Source organism: Bombina bombina, chromosome 4 (assembly GCF_027579735.1).
Source record: "Bombina bombina isolate aBomBom1 chromosome 4, aBomBom1.pri, whole genome shotgun sequence".
NCBI lineage: Eukaryota > Metazoa > Chordata > Amphibia > Anura > Bombinatoridae > Bombina > Bombina bombina.
Genome location: NC_069502.1, coordinates 463,679,124 through 463,701,308, shown reverse-complemented (window position 1 = coordinate 463,701,308; position 22,185 = coordinate 463,679,124). Strand labels below are relative to the sequence as shown.

The following is a 22,185-nucleotide window of genomic DNA, read 5'->3' as shown; positions in this document are numbered from 1 at the left end:
TGTCTTTTATGATTCAGATCGAGAATACAATTTTAAAAAAAAAGTTTTCAATTAACTTCTATTATCAAATTTGCCTCAATCTCATGTTATTCTTTGTTGAAGATATATCTAGATAGGTAGCGTGCACATGACTGGAAATAGTGCTGCCATCTAGTGCTCTTGCTAATGTATAACATTGTTACAAAACGACACGTGCACACTCCTGAACTTACCTTTCTGTTTTTAAACAAAGGATAACAAGAAAACGTAGACAATTTGATAATAGAAGTACAGTGGAAAGCTCTATCTGAATCATGATAGAAAAATGTTGTTTTAAGTCCTCTTAAAAATGCTTTTTTTTTCTCCAGTCAATCAACACATTGCAATTGAGCTAGTGCTTTAGTGTAACTGCCTAATATAAAATAAAATTGTATTTCAAAATGAACTGCAGAAAATTTTTCACCAAAAAAATCTCATTGCAGAAAGTGAAAAAAACAAGTTCTGCCTCAGGGTGTTTTTTTTTTGTATTTAAAATAGCAGTTTTTTTCTAATTGAAATTACAACCCAGACAATAAGCTGAGCTTGCATGGAGAGCAGGCCTTGTTATCTTATCTCTCTATACACACACAAAGTGGCCCATTTATCAAGCTCCATATGGAGCTTGAAGGGCCGTGTTTCTGGCGAGCCTTCAGACTCGCCAGAAACACCAGTTATGAAGCAGCGGTCTGCTCTGAGGAGGCGGACAGACATCGCCGCAATTCAACCCGATCGAATATGATCGGGTTAATTGACACTCCTTGCTAGCGGCCGATTGTCCGCGAATCTGCAGGGGGCGGCATTGCACCAGCAGTTCACAAGAGCTGCTAGTGCAATGCTGAATGCGGAGAGCGTATTGCTCTCCGCATTCAGTGATGTCTGTTGGACCTGATCCACTGATCGGATCATGTAGGACAGACATTTCATAAATAGGCCCCATAGTATCCCTTATCTCTCACTGTACACACAAATACCAATATTTTATAGAACAATGAAAAATAAAAAATGTGATACCTCTCTCTTCCATCCCCCACTGGATGTGTGTAGGAAATGTTCAGTATAGTAAAATAGGTGTTTTAAATGACAAAATAAAGCTTAATGAACTATTTGTAAAATAAAAATAAATAAATGATATGTGTATTCATGGCATATATGGCATTTGATTAGTTAAAGTTTACCATCACTTTAAAGGGGAGAAAACAAAACTCAGGCGTTATTAAATGCTCTTTCTGCTTTTCCTCTCTGATACACTTACCTAGATTATTAAAACCAGTGAAGACAACATGATGTAATGAGACGGGCGTTCTCTAGCCTTGTGTCTCACAGCTTACACTCAGAAGTGGTAATCAATATACTAACAGCTTCCCATTGTAAGTTATAAGGTTGCCTCACTCCGCTGCTGTTCAACCACTCTCTGCTTTCCAACTCTCTCTTTAATGTTCAACTGCTCTTCTCTGTCTGCAGATCAACTGGTGCACATACAAATAATATTAGATTGAGTGTTGCACACATATAATAAAAAATGAAATAAGTAAACAGTCATAATACAAATAAACAGGGTGGGATAGTCACCCTAGCATAAGTACAAATGTGCAGTTATTATTTACTATCTATATAAAGAATGCACATAATTCCTTTAGACTGTGCCTAAAACGAAGCCTATACTCCACAAAACACCTAGCAAAATATGCCAAATATGCACCACCTAATCCAAGTTCAGCAATCATTTAATGAAAGTCCCCTGTAACTGGAAACTATTCATGGTTCTATGCACAAATAATTAAAGGGACATGAAACCCATAATGCTTATTTTATGATTCAGACAGAGCATACCATTTTAAACAACTTTCCAATTTACTTCTATTATCTAATTTGCTTCATTCTTTAGGTATCCTTTGTTGAAAAGCATATCTAGATAGGCCCAGGAGCTTGGAGCTAGCTGCCGATTGGTGGCGTAATTTGTATGACCATTTTCATTGGCTACAAATGTGTTTAGCTAGCTCTTAGGAGTGCATTGCTGCTTCTTCAATAAAAGATACCAAGAAAATTAATCAAAAATGGTAACAGAAGTAAATTGGAAAGTTGTTTAAAAATGTATAATCTTTCTGAATTATGAAAGAAAAATGTTGGGTTTCATGTCCCTTTAATAAAACAGTTAAAGGGACACTGAACCCACATTTTTTCTTTTGTGATTCACATAAAGCATGCAATTTTATGTTTAAATCATTTTTATTAATACATTTTTTGTACATAAGCCAAACAAAAAGAAAGTTTTCTTCATGAGTTATACAAAGAAGAGGTTATTTCCTCCCATCCGATTTTCCAAAGGATCAAGAAGTAAACAAATTAACATTTTGGAGGAAAGTAACTTTAACGCAGTCTTACAACCTTTCCCCCATCACCTCCCCATATATCTAAACACCCATCATGCCTTTGGGAATTTCACTGTTGGATGTCGTGGACCATGGGAAGATAATTAAGTTACATATTCCAGTAATTGGTCCTCTACCAATGAATTCACTAATAGAATAGTTATTTCTAATCTGACTATGTGTGGGGTTATCATCCATCAATTAAACTGAGGTAAATAGGTTGCTTCACATGTATTTTCAAATAAACATTTAAAATATTATAAACAGTGCGGGTAAATTTCCCTCTCCAAAATTCCCCCTTCGTCTATATAGGGTCTAGCAAAAAGATAGTTGTTGGGGGGGAGAAGAGAGGGGAAGCATAGGAGAGGGAGGGGGAAGAGGGGAGGGGGAAGAGGGGAGGGGGAGAGGGGGGGAAAAGGGAGCGTCTCTGCCTCCCAGCGATCCTCCCAGGTCTGCTGAGTTTGTTCATATACAGTGTTCAGGATCCAAATTGTACATCCTGTCTTCCTCTATGGGATGTCGAGTTAATAATCCAGTAGTACCATATCCTCTGGAAAGAGGTTCTATTGTTTAACGTATCTACTGCAGATTCATACATAGTGTAGGTATGGCTGATCTTATTGTATACTTCCAACCATGGGGGCGAGCCCACCTTCCAGTATTTTGCGATACAAACCCTTGTTACTGTACAAAGGATTCTGATGAATGTGTTAATAAAGCATGCAATTTTAAAGGGACACTGAACCCAATTTTTTTCTTTTGTGATTCAGATAGAGCATTCAATTTTAAGCAACGTTCTAATTTACTCCTATTACCATTTTTTTTCATTCTCTTAGTATCTTTATTTGAAAAGCAAGAATGTAAGTTTAGTTGCCGGCCCTTTTTTGGTGAACAACCTGGGTTGTCCTTGCTGATTGGACAGTACCAATAAACAAGTGCTGTCCATGCTCTGAACCAAAAATTTGCTGGCTCCTTAACTTAGATGCCTTCTTTTTCAAATAAAGATAGCAAGAGAACAAAGAAAAATTGATAATAGAAGTAAATTAGAAAGTTGCTTAAAATTGCATGCTCTATCTCAATCATGAAAGAAAATTTTTGGGTTCAGTGTCCCTTTAAGCAACTTTCTAATTTACTCCTATTATCAAATTTTCTTCATTCTTTTGCTATCTTTATTTGAAAAAAAGGCATCTAAGCTTTTTTTTTTTTTTTTGGTTCAGTCCCCTGGACAACATTTTTTTTATTGGTGGATTAATTTATCCACCAATCAGCAACGACAACCCAGGTTGTTCACCATAAATGGGCCGGCATCTAAACTTAAATTCTTGCATTTCAAATAAAGATACAAAGAGAATGAAGAAAATTTGATAATAGGAGTAAATTAGAAAGTTGCTTAAAATTTCATGCTCTCTCTGAATCACGAAAGAAAAAATTTGGGTTCAGTGTCCCTTTAATGAATTAGCAGTTTATATTCAAACTTTGCTTTTATAGAACACACACACACATATATATTTATATATATATACACACACACAATATACCGCATATATAAATATGCCTTTGAGAGTGTTGCCCTCTAAATGTGTTGCCTTTGAAATGTTCTCCCCTCTAATTTCTTGCCAATGATCCATTTTACCTGCTGGAGTATATTAAATTGATTACAAGTATTTCCATTACCCTTATATTGGCATTTGAAATAGTTAATTTAGCCTGTGTTATTCCCACCTATCCTGAAAGTTTTTGGCCTCAAGGCCAAGCTGTGTAAACACAGCCAGTAGAAGAAATTACACTCCCAGTGGGGTATAGAAGAGATAAGGTAATAAAATGTTAAATTTCCATTGTTCTCTCCAAGTATTGGTGATTGGTTTATGGACAGATATAAGATAAAGAAGTGTTTATTTGTACACAATGTGATAAAGTAATGAGATCTGATAATACCTACAAGCTCATCCCATTTTATTAGGTTGTGGTTAAAAAACACAAAATCAGTTAATTCATATACACAAATAAACCTTAAAAAACAAATCTCATACATTTTAAATTTTGCAGCTATTAAAAAAATAATTGGAAACACAATAAGGGAAAAACAATTTTGTAGTATACTGTCCCTTTAAGAAATACGTTTGTATTCTCTTCTTTCTCATAGCAGAGCTTAGAAAGAGTGGGATGTAACATTCCTAGACAGATAGTGCTAGGCTAGTGTAAGAATATTCTTTTGTTATGAAAAACACTAGCTAATTAAAATGCCAGCTAAATGAAATAATATGACTGACCTATAGCTAGACATGGTTGCAAAACCTGTAGGTTTAATTATTAGAATGCTAAGGGGGTTCAGGGGTCTGCTAGGCAACATCTGGGAGAAAAGTTTCATACAGCATTTGTGAGATTAGCTGCCTGTATTCTACTGAATTATAATCGCCTAGATTACGAGTCGTGCGTTAGGGTAAAAAAGCATTGTTAAGAGGTCCTAATGCTGCTTTTTTACTACCGCTGCTATTACGAGTCTTGAAGGTTTAGGGTCACCGCACACTTCTTTGGTCTTACCGCAAAACGACTTACGTAAACTTTGTAAAGTCTTTTTTTTTATGGGACTTCCATAGCGCTGATATTAGGAGTCTGTCCTGGGAGGCCAGAAAGTGAGTGGTACACCCTAGCTTATCAAGAGTCCTAACGCATTTAAAAGTCAGTAGTTATGAGTTTAATGGTACAAAGCTGTAATATAAAACTCATAACTAAAGTGTTAAACAGTACACTAACACCCATAAACTACCTATTAACCCCTAAACCGAGGCCCTCCCGCATCGCAAACACTATAATAAACTTTTTAACACCTAATCTGCCACTCCGGAAACCGCCGCCACCTACATTATATGTATTAACCCCTACTCTACTGCCCCAACATCGCAGACACCTACATACTATTTATTAACCCCTAATGTGCTGCCCCCAATGTCGCTGCAACCTACCTACATTTATTAACCCCTAATCTTCGTCCCCCAACGTCGCCGCCACTATATTAACACCCCCTAACTTAAATATAATTACAATAAATCTAAATAAAATTACTATCATTAACTAAATTATTTCTATTTAAAACTAAATACTTACCTATAAAATAGACCCTAAGCTAGCTACAATATAACTAATAGTTACATTGTATCTATCTTAGGTTTTATTTTTATTTTACAGGCAAGTTTGTATTTATTTTAACTAGGTAGAATAGTTATTAAATAGTTATTATCTATTTAATAACTACCTAGCTAAAATAAATACAAATTTACCTGTAAAATAAAACCTAACCTAAGTTACAATAACACCTAACACTACACTACAATTAAATAAATGACCTAAATTAAATACAATTAAAAAAAAAAAAATTAAATTAGCTAAAGTACAAAAAAACAAAACACTAAATTACTGAAAATATTAAACAAATTACAGATATTTAAACTAATTATACCTAATCTAATAGCTCTATTAAAATAAAAAAACCTAGCCTAAACTAAACTACTAATAGCCCTTAAAAGGGCCTTTTGCAGGGCATTGCCCCAAAGTAATCAGCTCTTTTACCTGGAAAAAAAATACAACAACCCCCCCAACAGTATAACCCACCACCCACACAACCAATCCCCCAAATAAAATACTATCTAAAAAATCCTAAGCTCCCCATTGCCCTGAAAAGGGCATTTGGATGGGCATTGCCCTTAAAACAGCAGTTAGCTTTAATGTCGGGGGCGGCATATCAGGGGTTAATAAGTGTAAGATTAGGGGTGTTTAGACTTGGGGTTCATGTTAGGGTGTTAGGTGTAGACATAACTTTTATTTCCCCATAGGAATCAATGGGGCTGCGTTAAGGTGTTTTACGCTGCTTTTTTGCAGGTGTTAGACTTTTTTTCAGCCGGCTGTCCCCGTTGATCCCTATGTGCACAAGCATGTACGACCAGCTCACCGCTGACTTAAGCAGCGCTGGTATTGGAGTGCGGTAATGAGCAAAAATTTGCTCAACACTCACTTCTTGTCTTTTAACGACAGGTTTCTGAAAACTCGTAATACCAGCGCTGTAGGTAAGTGAGCGGTGAGACAAAACTGATCGTTAGCACTGCACAGCCTCTAACGGAAAACTCGTAATCTAGGCCAATGACTCTCAGAGCTATTGTGATGACCTGCCTGTATGCCTTATTAGAAACCAAAAGATAAGTCATGCATTTATAGTTTAATCACTGCTTATTGTAACCATTATGTTTTAATATATTTACAAGCTGATTAATGATTTGTGTTATTGCAATACGTTCATAATAAACACTGTGATTATTCTTCTGCATTCTTGTGCGTCAGTTCCCTTTTTCATTACTGTAGTGAGACCTAGTTTGCGCTTTCCCCACTCCCTTAGTCTTTCACATATTAATACAAATTTTTGCTTAAAAGGGACCCTGACTTAAGCCAATTTACTAAGATCTGATATATCTTTAACCTTATGATTAATCAGGAACTGGAATCACTGTAGTGGTCTGTGTTTATGGGAACCAGACCACCTTTGCAGACACTCTTTCCTCTCACTACTCCACTGCTAATATTTGTCAATAAACTTTCTCTCTTCTCCCTGGGACTCCTAGTATCATCTTGTCACATACTCTGCTGTCTTGCAGGCTCTGGTATACCAGAGATGAAGACTATCTTACGCGGTGTTGTGCTGAAAGAATATCTTACCCTGAAAACATTTATTGCTAAAGTCATTGGGTTGACTTGTGCTCTTGGCAGTGGGATGCCACTAGGCAAAGAGGTGTGTCACTTACACTCTATGGTTTTTTGTGTACTACAGTATTGTAATTATTTTACTATAAAACATATATGTTTCTAATAAAAATTATTTATTTGTTGAACCTAATTTTGATCTTTTTGAGGGTATTTGTTATTGTTAAAGGTATTAAGCATGCCCATTTTGTGCCAGATTACAAGTGGAGCGGTATTTAACACTCCTGCTCGCACGCTAACTCAGCTAGAAGTAAGCTTTTTTTCGTGTGTCGGGTAGCGCTCATATTACAAGTTGAAAGTAAAGAGTTTTTGGTTATGTGCTAACCTGATGCGCGCAGAAAGCTGAACTTCGAATATCGCAATCGCTTTAAGGTCACTTTAATGTATTCCCCCATAGAAGTTAACACCCTTCTCGCGCATAAACCCGATCGCATATTCTCAAGTGCGCTAACCCGATATTAAAATTATTTATATTTCACATTCCAATGTTCTTCACATAGCAGAATATGTTCTATTTATTAAAAAATAAAAATTTCTACATATATCTGATGGCATTTTGATACAATATATATATATATATATATATATATATATATACATATATATAGATGATTATATATAGGTATAGATATATACAGATATATATATATATATATATATATATATATATATATATATATATGAATATCTATTTAATAATACATAGAACATATTCCACTGTGTGCAAAACATTGTAATCTTAAATATTAACTGAAAATACACAGTATAGCACTTTATTAATAATGAATATTGCATAAATATAATTTCATGTTTTCATCTGCTTGACTGCAATGCACTTCTATATATGTCTATATATGTGTATATATGTATTTGTGTTTATATGTGTATATATGTCTGTGAATACATATAAATACATATGTACACACATATAAACATATATATATATATATATATATATATATATGTTGATTGGAGTAGCCATGTTAGTCCAGAGATTTAGATATCAAAATAACAAGAGTATTGCATTGAGCAATGATACTTTCTCCAACATAGGTGTGTCCGGTCCACGGCGTCATCCTTACTTGTGGGATATTCTCTTCCCCAACAGGAAATGGCAAAGAGCCCAGCAAAGCTGGTCACATGATCCCTCCTAGGCTCCGCCTACCCCAGTCATTCTCTTTGCCGTTGTACAGGCAATGCTGGTATGTACTATTTACTCAGAAACAGAAAAGAGATGAAGATTTCTGTTTGTATGAGGAAAATGATTTTAGCAACCGTCACTAAAATCCATGGCTGTTCCACACAGGACTGTTGAGAGCAATTAACTTCAGTTGGGGGAACAGTAAGCAGTCTCTTGCTGCTTGAGGTATGACACATTCTAACAAGACGATGTAATGCTGGAAGCTGTCATTTTCCCTCTGGGATCCGGTAAGCCATGTTTATTACGATTGTAAATAAGGGCTTCAAAAAGGGCTTATTAAGACTGTAGACTTTTTTTGGGCTAAATCGATTGATTATTAACACATATTTAGCCTTGAGGAATCATTTTATCTGGGTATTTTGATATAATAATATCGGCAGGCACTGTTTTAGACACCTTATTCTTTAGGGGCTTTCCCAAAGCATAGGCAGAGCCTCATTTTCGCGCCGGTGTTGCGCACTTGTTTTTGAGAGGCATGGCATGCAGTCGCATGTGAGAGGAGCTCTGATACTTAGAAAAGACTTTCTGAAGGCGTCATTTGGTATCGTATTCCCCTTGGGGCTTGGTTGGGTCTCAGCAAAGCAGATACCAGGGACTGTAAAGGGGTTAAAGTTCAAAACGGCTCCGGTTCCGTTATTTTAAGGGTTAAAGCTTCCAAATTTGGTGTGCAATACTTTTAAGGCTTTAAGACACTGTGGTGAAAATTTGGTGAATTTTGAACAATTCCTTCATGTTTTTTCGCATTTGCAGTAATAAAGTGTGTTCAGTTTAAAATTTAAAGTGACAGTAACGGTTTTATTTTAAAACGTTTTTTTGTACTTGTTATCAAGTTTATGCCTGTTTAACATGTCTGAACTACCAGATAGACTGTGTTCTGAATGTGGGGAAGCCAGAATTCCTATTCATTTAAATAAATGTGATTTATGTGACAATGACAATGATGCCCAAGATGATTCCTCAAGCGAGGGGAGTAAGCATGGTACTGCATCATTCCCTCCTTCGTCTACACGAGTCTTGCCCACTCAGGAGGCCCCTAGTACATCTAGCGCGCCAATACTCCTTACTATGCAACAATTAACGGCTGTAATGGATAATTCTGTCAAAAACATTTTAGCCAAAATGAACACTTATCAGCGTAAGCGCGACTGCTCTGTTTTAGATACTGAAGAGCATGACGACGCTGATATTAATATTTCTGAAGGGCCCCTAACTCAGTCTGATGGGGCCAGGGAGGTTTTGTCTGAGGGAGAAATTACTGATTCAGGGAACATTTCTCAACAAGCTGAACCTGATGTGATTGCATTTAAATTTAAGTTGGAACATCTCCGCATTCTGCTTAAGGAGGTATTATCCACTCTGGATGATTGTGACAAGTTGGTCATCCCAGAGAAACTATGTAAAATGGACAAGTTCCTAGAGGTGCCGGGGCTCCCAGAAGCTTTTCCTATACCCAAGCGGGTGGCGGACATTGTTAATAAAGAATGGGAAAGGCCCGGTATTCCTTTCGTCCCTCCCCCCATATTTAAAAAATTGTTTCCTATGGTCGACCCCAGAAAGGACTTATGGCAGACAGTCCCCAAGGTCGAGGGAGCGGTTTCCACTTTAAACAAACGCACCACTATACCCATAGAGGATAGTTGTGCTTTCAAAGATCCTATGGATAAAAAATTAGAAGGTTTGCTTAAAAAGATGTTTGTTCAGCAGGGTTACCTTCTACAACCAATTTCATGCATTGTCCCTGTCGCTACAGCCGCATGTTTCTGGTTCGATGAGCTGATAAAGGCGGTCGACAGTGATTCTCCTCCTTATGAGGAGATTATGGACAGAATCAATGCTCTCAAATTGGCTAATTCTTTCACCCTAGACGCCACTTTGCAATTGGCTAGGTTAGCGGCTAAGAATTCTGGGTTTGCTATTGTGGCGCGCAGAGCGCTTTGGTTGAAATCTTGGTCGGCTGATGCGTCTTCCAAGAACAAGCTACTTAACATTCCTTTCAAGGGGAAAACGCTGTTTGGCCCTGACTTGAAAGAGATTATCTCGGATATCACTGGGGGTAAGGGCCACGCCCTTCCTCAGGATCGGCCTTTCAAGGCAAAAAATAAACCTAATTTTCGTCCCTTTCGTAGAAACGGACCAACCCAAAGTGCTACGTCCTCTAAGCAAGAGGGTAATACTTCTCAAGCCAAGCCAGCTTGGAGACCAATGCAAGGCTGGAACAAGGGAAAGCAGGCCAAGAAACCTGCCACTGCTACCAAGACAGCATGAAATGTTGGCCCCCGATCCGGGACCGGATCTGGTGGGGGGCAGACTCTCTCTCTTCGCTCAGGCTTGGGCAAGAGATGTTCTGGATCCTTGGGCGCTAGAAATAGTCTCCCAAGGTTATCTTCTGGAATTCAAGGGACTTCCCCCAAGGGGGAGGTTCCACAGGTCTCAGTTGTCTTCAGACCACATAAAAAGACAGGCATTCTTACATTGTGTAGAAGACCTGTTAAAAATGGGAGTGATTCATCCCGTTCCATTAAGAGAACAAGGGATGGGGTTCTACTCCAATCTGTTTATAGTTCCCAAAAAAGAGGGAACGTTCAGACCAATCTTAGATCTCAAGATCTTAAACAAGTTTCTCAAGGCTCCATCGTTCAAGATGGAAACCATTCGAACTATTCTTCCTTCCATCCAGGAAGGTAAATTATGACCACGGTGGATTTAAAGGATGCGTATCTACATATTCCTATCCACAAGGAACATCATCGGTTCCTGAGGTTCGCATTCCTGGACAAACATTACCAGTTCGTGGCGCTTCCTTTCGGATTAGCCACTGCTCCAAGGATTTTCACAAAGGTACTAGGGTCCCTTCTAGCTGTGCTAAGACCAAGGGGCATTGCTGTAGTACCTTACTTGGACGACATTCTGATTCAAGCGTCGTCCCTTCCTCAAGCAAAGGCTCACACGGACATTGTCCTGGCCTTTCTCAGATCTCACGGATGGAAAGTGAACGTGGAAAAGAGTTCTCTATCTCTGTCAACAAGGGTTCCCTTCTTGGGAACAATAATAGACTCCTTAGAAATGAGGATTTTTCTGACAGAGGCCAGAAAAACAAAACTTCTAGACTCTTGTCGGATACTCCATTCCGTTCCTCTTCCTTCCATAGCTCAGTGCATGGAAGTGATCGGGTTGATGGTAGCGGCAATGGACATAGTTCCTTTTGCACGCATTCATCTAAGACCATTACAACTGTGCATGCTCAGTCAGTGGAATGGGGACTATACAGACTTGTCTCCGAAGATACAAGTAAATCAGAGGACCAGAGACTCACTCCGTTGGTGGCTGTCCCTGGACAACCTGTCACGAGGGATGACATTCCGCAGACCAGAGTGGGTCATTGTCACGACCGACGCCAGTCTGATGGGCTGGGGCGCGGTCTGGGGATCCCTGAAAGCTCAGGGTCTTTGGTCTCGGGAAGAATCTCTTCTACCGATAAATATTCTGGAACTGAGAGCGATATTCAATGCTCTCAAGGCTTGGCCTCAGCTAGCGAGGGCCAAGTTCATACGGTTTCAATCAGACAACATGACAACTGTTGCGTACATCAACCATCAGGGGGGAACAAGGAGTTCCCTGGCGATGGAAGAAGTGACCAAAATCATTCTATGGGCGGAGTCTCACTCCTGCCACCTGTCTGCTATCCACATCCCAGGAGTGGAAAATTGGGAAGCGGATTTTCTGAGTCGTCAGACATTGCATCCGGGGGAGTGGGAACTCCATCCGGAAATCTTTGCCCAAGTCACTCAGCTGTGGGGCATTCCAGACATGGATCTGATGGCCTCTCGTCAGAACTTCAAAGTTCCTTGCTACGGGTCCAGATCCAGGGATCCCAAGGCGGCTCTAGTGGATGCACTAGTAGCACCTTGGACCTTCAAACTAGCTTATGTGTTCCCGCCGTTTCCTCTCATCCCCAGGCTGGTAGCCAGGATCAATCAGGAGAGGGCGTCGGTGATCTTGATAGCTCCTGCGTGGCCACGCAGGACTTGGTACGCAGATCTGGTGAATATGTCATCGGCTCCTCCTTGGAAGCTACCTTTGAGACGAGACCTTCTTGTTCAGGGTCCGTTCGAACATCCGAATCTGGTTTCACTCCAGCTGACTGCTTGGAGATTGAACGCTTGATCTTATCGAAGCGAGGATTCTCAGATTCTGTTATCGATACTCTTGTTCAGGCCAGAAAGCCTGTAACTAGAAAGATTTACCACAAAATTTGGAAAAAATATATCTGTTGGTGTGAATCTAAAGGATTCCCTTGGGTCAAGGTTAAGATTCCTAGGATTCTATCCTTCCTTCAAGAAGGATTGGAAAAAGGATTATCTGCAAGTTCCCTGAAGGGACAGATTTCTGCCTTGTCTGTGTTACTTCACAAAAAGCTGGCCGCTGTGCCAGATGTTCAAGCCTTTGTTCAGGCTCTGGTTAGAATTAAGCCTGTTTACAAACCTTTGACTCCTCCTTGGAGTCTCAATTTAGTTCTTTCAGTTCTTCAGGGGGTTCCGTTTGAACCCTTGCATTCCGTTGATATTAAGTTATTATCTTGGAAAGTTTTGTTTTTAGTTGCAATTTCTTCTGCTAGAAGAGTTTCAGAATTATCTGCTCTGCAGTGTTCTCCTCCTTATCTGGTGTTCCATGCAGATAAGGTGGTTTTACGTACTAAACCTGGTTTTCTTCCAAAAGTTGTTTCTAACAAAAACATTAACCAGGAGATTATCGTACCTTCTCTGTGTCCGAAACCAGTTTCAAAGAAGGAACGTTTGTTGCACAATTTGGATGTTGTTCGCGCTCTAAAATTCTATTTAGATGCTACAAAGGATTTTAGACAAACATCTTCCTTGTTTGTTGTTTATTCCGGTAAAAGGAGAGGTCAAAAAGCAACTTCTACCTCTCTCTCTTTTTGGATTAAAAGCATCATCAGATTGGCTTACGAGACTGCCGGACGGCAGCCTCCCGAAAGAATCACAGCTCATTCCACTAGGGCTGTGGCTTCCACATGGGCCTTCAAGAACGAGGCTTCTGTTGATCAGATATGTAGGGCAGCGACTTGGTCTTCACTGCACACTTTTACCAAATTTTACAAGTTTGATACTTTTGCTTCTTCTGAGGCTATTTTTGGGAGAAAGGTTTTGCAAGCCGTGGTGCCTTCCATTTAGGTGACCTGATTTGCTCCCTCCCCTCATCCGTGTCCTAAAGCTTTGGTATTGGTTCCCACAAGTAAGGATGACGCCGTGGACCGGACACACTTATGTTGGAGAAAACAGAATTTATGTTTACCTGATAAATTACTTTCTCCAACGGTGTGTCCGGTCCACGGCCCGCCCTGGTTTTTTTAATCAGGTCTGATAATTTATTTTCTTTAACTACAGTCACCACGGTACCATATGGTTTCTCCTATGCAAATATTCCTCCTTAACGTCGGTCGAATGACTGGGGTAGGCGGAGCCTAGGAGGGATCATGTGACCAGCTTTGCTGGGCTCTTTGCCATTTCCTGTTGGGGAAGAGAATATCCCACAAGTAAGGATGACGCCGTGGACCGGACACACCGTTGGAGAAAGTAATTTATCAGGTAAACATAAATTCTGTTTTTTTTATTGGACTAACTATACATTTATAAGATGACAAGCTTTCGGAAGAGTTCCTTCCTTTATCAAGTCTGAAGCAATACTAACCAATTCAATGGAATTTACAGATTGTATCTTAAAACACAGAATAGCTAAGAAGACAGTGCAGGGAGAGGAGGAGGTGTCGTAAAAATCATGAGGGGGGCTTAGGTAACAGGCAGACAGTGTCCAGTGTAGGAGAACAGACAGGGGAAATATATAGCTTTACATAGAGCATATACTGACATAAAGTTATATATCAACATTGAATCAATATCTATAGAGATGTGAAATTGTATAAACAGGGGGAATACAAAAGTTAAGAAAAGACAAAAGTGTGGACATAGGCTTACCTGTGTACCTATGTATAAAGAATGTGGAATATACAATGTAATTGACTAATTGAAAGTACATTACAAAAAATTTTGATAATGTGTTAAGAATCCAGAGTCCACATTTAGTCCAGAATTAAACAGGTTGAAGTGCATTATCATTTTCATTTCAAAGGTTTTTCTTTCCATGGTGTTATTGAAGTTGCCTCTGAGAATTTTGATTTTGAGGTTTTGGATGGAGTGGTCAGGTTGGGTGAAATGGTGACCAACAGGGGTGCAGTATTTTGTTTCACAGTGGTTTTTGATTGAGTGTCTGTGTAAGTTCATTCGAAGGTTTAGTTTTTGGCTTGTTTCTCCAATATAGCATCCCATTTCACATGCAGTGCAATGTATCATGTATACCACATTTGCAGATATACATGAATATGCCCCTTTAATGTTGTAAGATTTATTATTGTGATTTGCTGTGCTGCTTTCACAAACGTGTTGACACAGTTTGCAGCGAGCTTTATAGCAGCACTTGGTTCCATTCTGAGTGTTCTTTTTCTCAAGGGGTAGCTTCCTATGTACCAGTTTCTGCTTTAGGTTAGGTGCTTGTCTGTATGCCAGGATTGGGGGTTTTGGAAAGATTTTTTTGAGTGTGGGATCCTCTAAGAGTAGTGGCTGTAAGTCTTTTATGATTTTTCGTATCCCTTCCACAGCAGGGTTGTATTTGACTACAAGTGGTATACGTGATATGTTTTTCTTCTCCCTGTATTGTAGTAAGTGTTCACGTGGGGTATTGAGGGCAGAGTTAATTTTTTTATTTATAATCCTTGTTTTGTAACCTTTTTCTCTGAATGATTGGGACAATGTGATGAGGTGTTTGTCACGGTCCTTGGTATCTGAACAAATTCTGTGGTATCTTGTAGCCTGACTGTAGATTATGGATTTTTTAATGTGTTTGGGGTGGGAGCTGGAGCTGTGGAGGAACAGCCATGGGCACCAAAATGGCACCACAGTACGCAAACCTCTTCATGGCTGACTTAGAACAGAGATTCCTAGCCACTCACCCTCACAAACCATTCAAATACTTTCGCTACATCGATGATATTTTCATCATATGGACAGAAGGAGAAAAAAACCTGGAACATTTTCATAAATCATTTAATCTATTTCATGCATCAATCAAGCTTAAAATGAACTTTTCTAGAGACTGTGTCAACTTCCTGGATACAACAATATCCATCACAAATGGCAAACTGCACTCATCTGTATACAGGAAACCAACAGATAGATGCAGCTACCTCCACAGCTCCAGCTCCCACCCCAAACACATTAAAAAATCCATAATCTACAGTCAGGCTACAAGATACCACAGAATTTGTTCAGATACCAAGGACCGTGACAAACACCTCATCACATTGTCCCAATCATTCAGAGAAAAAGGTTACAAAACAAGGATTATAAATAAAAAAATTAACTCTGCCCTCAATACCCCACGTGAACACTTACTACAATACAGGGAGAAGAAAAACATATCACGTATACCACTAGTAGTCAAATACAACCCTGCTGTGGAAGGGATACGAAAAATCATAAAAGACTTACAGCCACTACTCTTAGAGGATCCCACACTCAAAAAAATCTTTCCAAAACCCCCAATCCTGGCATACAGACAAGCACCTAACCTAAAGCAGAAACTGGTACATAGGAAGCTACCCCTTGAGAAAAAGAACACTCAGAATGGAACCAAGTGCTGCTATAAAGCTCGCTGCAAACTGTGTCAACACGTTTGTGAAAGCAGCACAGCAAATCACAATAATAAATCTTACAACATTAAAGGGGCATATTCATGTATATCTGCAAATGTGGTATACATGATACATTGCACTGCATGTGAAATGGGATGCTATATTGGAGAAACAAGCCAAAAACTGCACCTTCGAATGAACTTACACAGACACTCAATCAAAAACCACTGTGAAACAAAATACTGCACCCCTGTTGGTCACCATTTCACCCAACCTGACCACTCCATCCAAAACCTCAAAATCAAAATTCTCAGAGGCAACTTCAATAACACCATGGAAAGAAAAACCTTTGAAATGAAAATGATAATGCACTTCAACTTGTTTAATTCTGGACTAAATGTGGACTCTGGATTCTTAACACATTATCAAAATTTTTTGTAATGTACTTTCATTTAGTCAATTACATTGTATATTCCACATTCTTTATACATAGGTACACAGGTAAGCCTATGTCCACACTTTTGTCTTTTCTTAACTTTTGTATTCCCCCTGTTTATACAATTTCACATCTCTATAGATATTGATTCAATGTTGATATATAACTTTATGTCAGTATATGCTCTATGTAAAGCTATATATTTCCCCTGTCTGTTCTCCTACACTGGACACTGTCTGCCTGTTACCTAAGCCCCCCTCATGATTTTTACGACACCTCCTCCTCTCCCTGCACTGTCTTCTTAGCTATTCTGTGTTTTAAGATACAATCTGTAAATTCCATTGAATTGGTTAGTATTGCTTCAGACTTGATAAAGGAAGGAACTCTTCCGAAAGCTTGTCATCTTATAAATGTATAGTTAGTCCAATAAAAAAAGTATCATTGCTCAATGCAATACTCTTGTTATTTTGATATCTATATATATATATATATGCATAAATATCCATCTTCAGATATGTATATGTATGTATCTCTATGTAAAAGCCCTTTTTTTTTCTAACCTGAGACCTCATATCTTTGAGCCCGTATAACTTTTTTTGTGCAATATTTTTATAAACATTTTTTTATTAGATAGTGTTATTATGAGTGTAAGTGTACCTTGTTGGGTATTTTTGTTGTGTTTTATGACACTTTTTTTGTTTCACAAAATTGTTAACCAGAACTCTGAGGACGCATTATCCCAACAAGCGCTAACTTCATTTGTGCTCAAGCGATCGCATTTACTTTCAACTTGTAATTCAAGCGCAACACCTGACACGCACAAACAGTCGCGATAAACCCCCTTTCGTTCAGGCGTAACTATTAGAGCTCCACTCGTAATCTGGCCCTTTAAGTGCTAATAGTCTAATTTGGTTTTATTAAAAAAAATTAAAATCTCACGTTTAAACTAAAAATCAGACTTTAACTATGAAACTTATTGTCAAAGTATATGTGATCATTTAAAGAATGATTTATGATTGTTTGAGAGTGTTCATAATAAAATTACTTTAATTACATGAAATAAAATTGCACACATCATGAGTTGCATTATATTAGGCACGCTCATCATTTAATGAACTAGCTGCCATGCTTTCCTTTCACTTTGGCCGGTTAACTTTTGCTTTTGTGATCCCTGTGATATGCTGGTTTCTTATTTTTTTTTTGTTTTTAATCTGTTTAAATTGGTTTTGCAAACTGGGACTTTTCATAATGGATGGAGTAGTTCTGAACATGATAAATATTGTGTGTGAACGCCTATTGGAATAAAGGACCATGTTGTAGTTATTCTGAAAACTATGCAGACTTGATCCTTAATCAAAACTGTCAATATCTAAAAGTGGCCATTACCAGATTGATAAATGATGCATCTAGAACATACACACAATCAAGAACTAACGTGATCTAGAACTATATTAAGCAATATGTCTAAGCAATGCGCTTGGTGATGTAACCCAAACTAACTCTCTTACCTCCTCAGGGTCCCTTTGTTCACATTGCCAGTATGTGTGCGGCTCTGCTCAGCAAGTTCATGTCGCTCTTTGGGGGAATATATGAGGTAGGTACTTGAGTCCAGTGATTAGATATATTAATGCTAAAAAAACTTGTGTACTTATGTACTTTCATTTTGTATTTTTTCACACTTTTCCTGTAAATTTTCGTGCTAGATATTGTGTCTAGAGTGTCAGATCCCTGAAAGTGATGACTTGATTAGTGCAGAAGCTTATTTCTATAATTTCTAAATATCAATAGGTAACATGCTCAATGCTTTTCAATAGTTAAATGTCCCTGGATTTTAAAACAATGCAGATTTCTCCAACATAGGTGTGTCCGGTCCACGGCGTCATCCTTACTTGTGGGATATTCTCTTCCCCAACAGGAAATGGCAAAGAGCCCAGCAAAGCTGGTCACATGATCCCTCCTAGGCTCCGCCTACCCCAGTCATTCTCTTTGCCGTTGTACAGGCAACATCTCCACGGAGATGGCTTAGAGTTTTTTAGTGTTTAACTGTAGTTTTTATTATTCAATCAAGAGTTTGTTATTTTAAAATAGTGCTGGTATGTACTATTTACTCTGAAACAGAAAAGAGATGAAGATTTCTGTTTGTATGAGGAAAATGATTTTAGCAACCGTTACTAAAATCCATGGCTGTTCCACACAGGACTGTTGAGAGGAATTAACTTCAGTTGGGGGAACAGTGAGCAGTCTTTTGCTGCTTGAGGTATGACACATTCTAACAAGACGATGTAATGCTGGAAGCTGTCATTTTCCCTATGGGATCCGGTAAGCCATTTTTATTCACACAGTAAATAAGGGCTTCACAAGGGCTTATTAAGACTGTAGACATTTTCTGGGCTAAATCGATCATATTTACACATATTTAGCCTTGAGGAATCATTTAATCTGGGTATTTTTTGTAAAATAATATCGGCAGGCACTGTTTTAGACACTTTATTCTATTGGGGCTTTCCCTAATCATAGTCAGAGCCTCATTTTCGCGCCGGTATGGCGCACTTGTTTTTGAGAACAGCATGACATGCAGCTGCATGTGTGTGGAGCTCTGATACATAGAAAAGTCTTTCTGAAGGCATTATTTGGTATCGTATTCCCCTTTGGGCTTGGTTGGGTCTCAGCAAAGCAGATTCCAGGGACTGTAAAGGGGTTAAATATAAAAACGGCTCCGGTTCCGTTATTTTAAGGGTTAAAGCTTCCAAATTTGGTGTGCAATACTTTTAAAGCTTTAAGACACTGTGGTGAAATTTTGGTGAATTTTGAACAATTCCTTCATACTTTTTCGCAATTGCAGTAATAAAGTGTGTTCAGTTTAAAATTTAAAGTGACAGTAACGGTTTTATTTTAAAACGTTTTTTGTGCTTTGTTATCAAGTTTATGCCTGTTTAACATGTCTGAACTACCAGATAGATTGTGTTCTGACTGTGGGGAAGCCAAGGTTCCTTCTCATTTAAATAGATGTGATTTATGTGATTTAGTAAAAATGATGCCCAAGATGATTCCTCAAGTGAGGGGAGTAAGCATGGTACTGCATCATCCCCTCCTTCGTCTACACCAGTTTTGCCCATACAGGAGGCCCCTAGTACATCTAGCGCGCCAATACTCCTTACTATGCAACAATTAACGGCTGTAATGGATAATTCTATCAAAAACATTTTAGCCAATATGCCCACTTATCAGCGAAAGCGCGACTGCTCTGTTTTAGAAAATAAGAGCATGAGGCCGCTGATGATATTGTTTCTGAAGGGCCCCTACACCAGTCTGAGGGGGCCAGGGTGAGGGAGAAATTTCAGATTCAGGAAAAATTTCTCAACAAGCTGAACCTGATGTGATTACTTTTAAATTTAAGTTGGAACATCTCCGCGCTCTGCTTAAGGAGGTGTTATCCAATTTGGATGATTGTGATTATCTGGTCATTCCAGAAACACTATGTAAAATGGACAAGTTCCTAGAGGCCCCGGGGCCCCCCGAAGCTTTTCCTATACTCAAGCGGGTGGCGTACATTGTTAATAAAGAATGGGACAGGCCCGGTGTACCTTTCGTACCTCCCCCCATATTTAAAAAATTGTTTCCTATAGTCGACCCCAGAAAGGACTTATGGCAGACAGTCCCCACGGTCGAGGGGGCGGTTTCTACTCTAAACAAGCGCACCACTATACCCATAGAAGATAGTTGTGCTTTCCAAGATCCTATGGATAAAAAATTAGAAGGTTTGCTAAAAAAGATGTTTGTTCAGCAAGGTTACCTTCTACAACCAATTGCATGCATTGTCCCTGTCACTACAGCCGCGTGTTTCTGGTGCGATGAGCTAGAAAAGGCGATTATTAGTAATTCTTCTTCTTATGAGGAGATTATGGACAGAATTCGTGCTCTTAAATTGGCTAATTCTTTCACCCTAGACGCCACCTTGCAATTGGCTAGGTTAGCGGCGAAAAATTCTGGGTTTGCTATTGTGGCGCGCAGAGCGCTTTGGTTAAAATCTTGGTCAGCGGATGCGTCTTCCAAGAACAAATTGTTTGACATTCCTTTCAAGGGGAAAACACTGTTTGGCCCTGACTTGAAAGAGTTTATCTCTGATATCACTGGGGGCAAGGGCCACGCCCTTCCTCAGAATAGGTCTTTCAAGGCCAAAAATAAACCTAATTTTCGTCCCTTTCGCAGAAACGGACCAGCCCCAAGTGCTACGTCCTCTAAGCAGGAGGGTAATACTTCTCAAGCCAATCCAGCCTGGAGACCAAGGCAAGGCTGGAACAAAGGAAAGCAGGCCAAGAAACCTGCCACTGCTCCCAAGACAGCATGAGATGCGGGCCCCCGATCCGGGACCGGATTTGGTGGGGGGCAGACTCTCTCTCTTCACTCAGGCTTGGGCAAGAGATGTTCTGGATCCTTGGGCGCTAGAAATAGTCTTCCAAGGTTATCTTCTGGAAGTGATTCATCCTGTTCCATTAAAAGAACGAGGGATGGGGTTCTACTCCAATCTGTTCGTAGTTCCCAAAAAAGAGGGAACGTTCAGACCAATCTTAGATCTCAAGATCCTAAACAAGTTTCTCAAGGTTCCATCGTCCAAAATGGAAACCATTCGAACAATCCTTCCATCCAGAAAGGTCAATTCTTGACCACGGTGGATTTAAAGGATGCGTATCTACATATTCCTGTCCACAAGGAACATCATCGGTTCCTAAGGTTCGCATTCCTGGACAAGCATTACCAGTTCGTGGCGCTTCCTTTCGGATTAGCCACTGTTCCAAGGATTTTCACAAAGGTACTAGGGTCCCTTCTGGCGGTGCTAAGACCAAGGGGCGTTGCTGTAGTACCTTACTTGGACGACATTCTGATTCAAGCGTCGTCCCTTCCTCAAGCAAAGGCTCACACGGACATAGTCCTGGCCTTTCTCAGATCTCACGGATGGTAAGTGAACGTGGAAAAGAGTTCTCTATCTCCGTCGACAAGAGTTCCCTTCTTGGGAACAATAATAGACTCCTTAGAAATGAGGATTTTTCTGACAGAGACCAGAAAAACAAAACTTCTAAACTCTTGTCGGATACTTCCTTCCGTTCCTCTTCCTTCCATAGCACAGTGCATGGAAGTGATAGGTTTGATGGTAGCGGCAATGGACATAGTTCCTTTTGCGCGCATTCATCTAAGACCATTTCAATTGTGTATGCTCAGTCAGTGGATTGGGGACTATACAGACTTGTCTCCGAAGATACAAGTAAATCAGAGGACCAGAGACTCACTCCGTTGGTGGCTGTCCCTGGACAACCTGTCGCTAGGGGTGACCTCCCGCAGACCAGAGTGGGTCATTGTCACGACCGACGCCAGTCTGATGGGCTGGGGCGCGGTCTGGGGATCCCTGAAAGCTCAGGGTCTTTGGTCTCGGGAAGAATCTCTTCTACCGATAAATATTCTGGAACTGAGAGCGATATTCAATGCTCTCAAGGCTTGGCCTCAGCTAGCGAGGGCCAAGTTCATACGGTTTCAATCAGACAACATGACGACTGTTGCGTACATCAACCATCAGGGGGGAACAAGGAGTTCCCTGGCGATGGAAGAAGTGACCAAAATCATTCAATGGGCGGAGACTCGCTCCTGCCACCTGTCTGCAATCCACATCCCAGGAGTGGAAACTTGGGAAGCGGATTTTCTGATTCGTCAGACATTG

At 39.6% G+C, this 22,185-nt stretch overlaps 1 protein-coding gene across 1 annotated transcript in view; it reads left to right on the top strand.

Annotated features, from left to right (window-relative positions):
* CLCN2 (chloride voltage-gated channel 2) overlaps positions 1–22,185 on the top strand; it is a 385,429-nt gene that overhangs the window by 191,739 nt on the left and 171,505 nt on the right. Inside the window, exons 5-6 of the mRNA XM_053710346.1 lie at positions 7,031–7,164; positions 17,992–18,069. Coding sequence (XP_053566321.1) covers positions 7,031–7,164; positions 17,992–18,069 — 212 coding nt within the window. The remainder of the gene's footprint in view (positions 1–7,030; positions 7,165–17,991; positions 18,070–22,185) is intronic.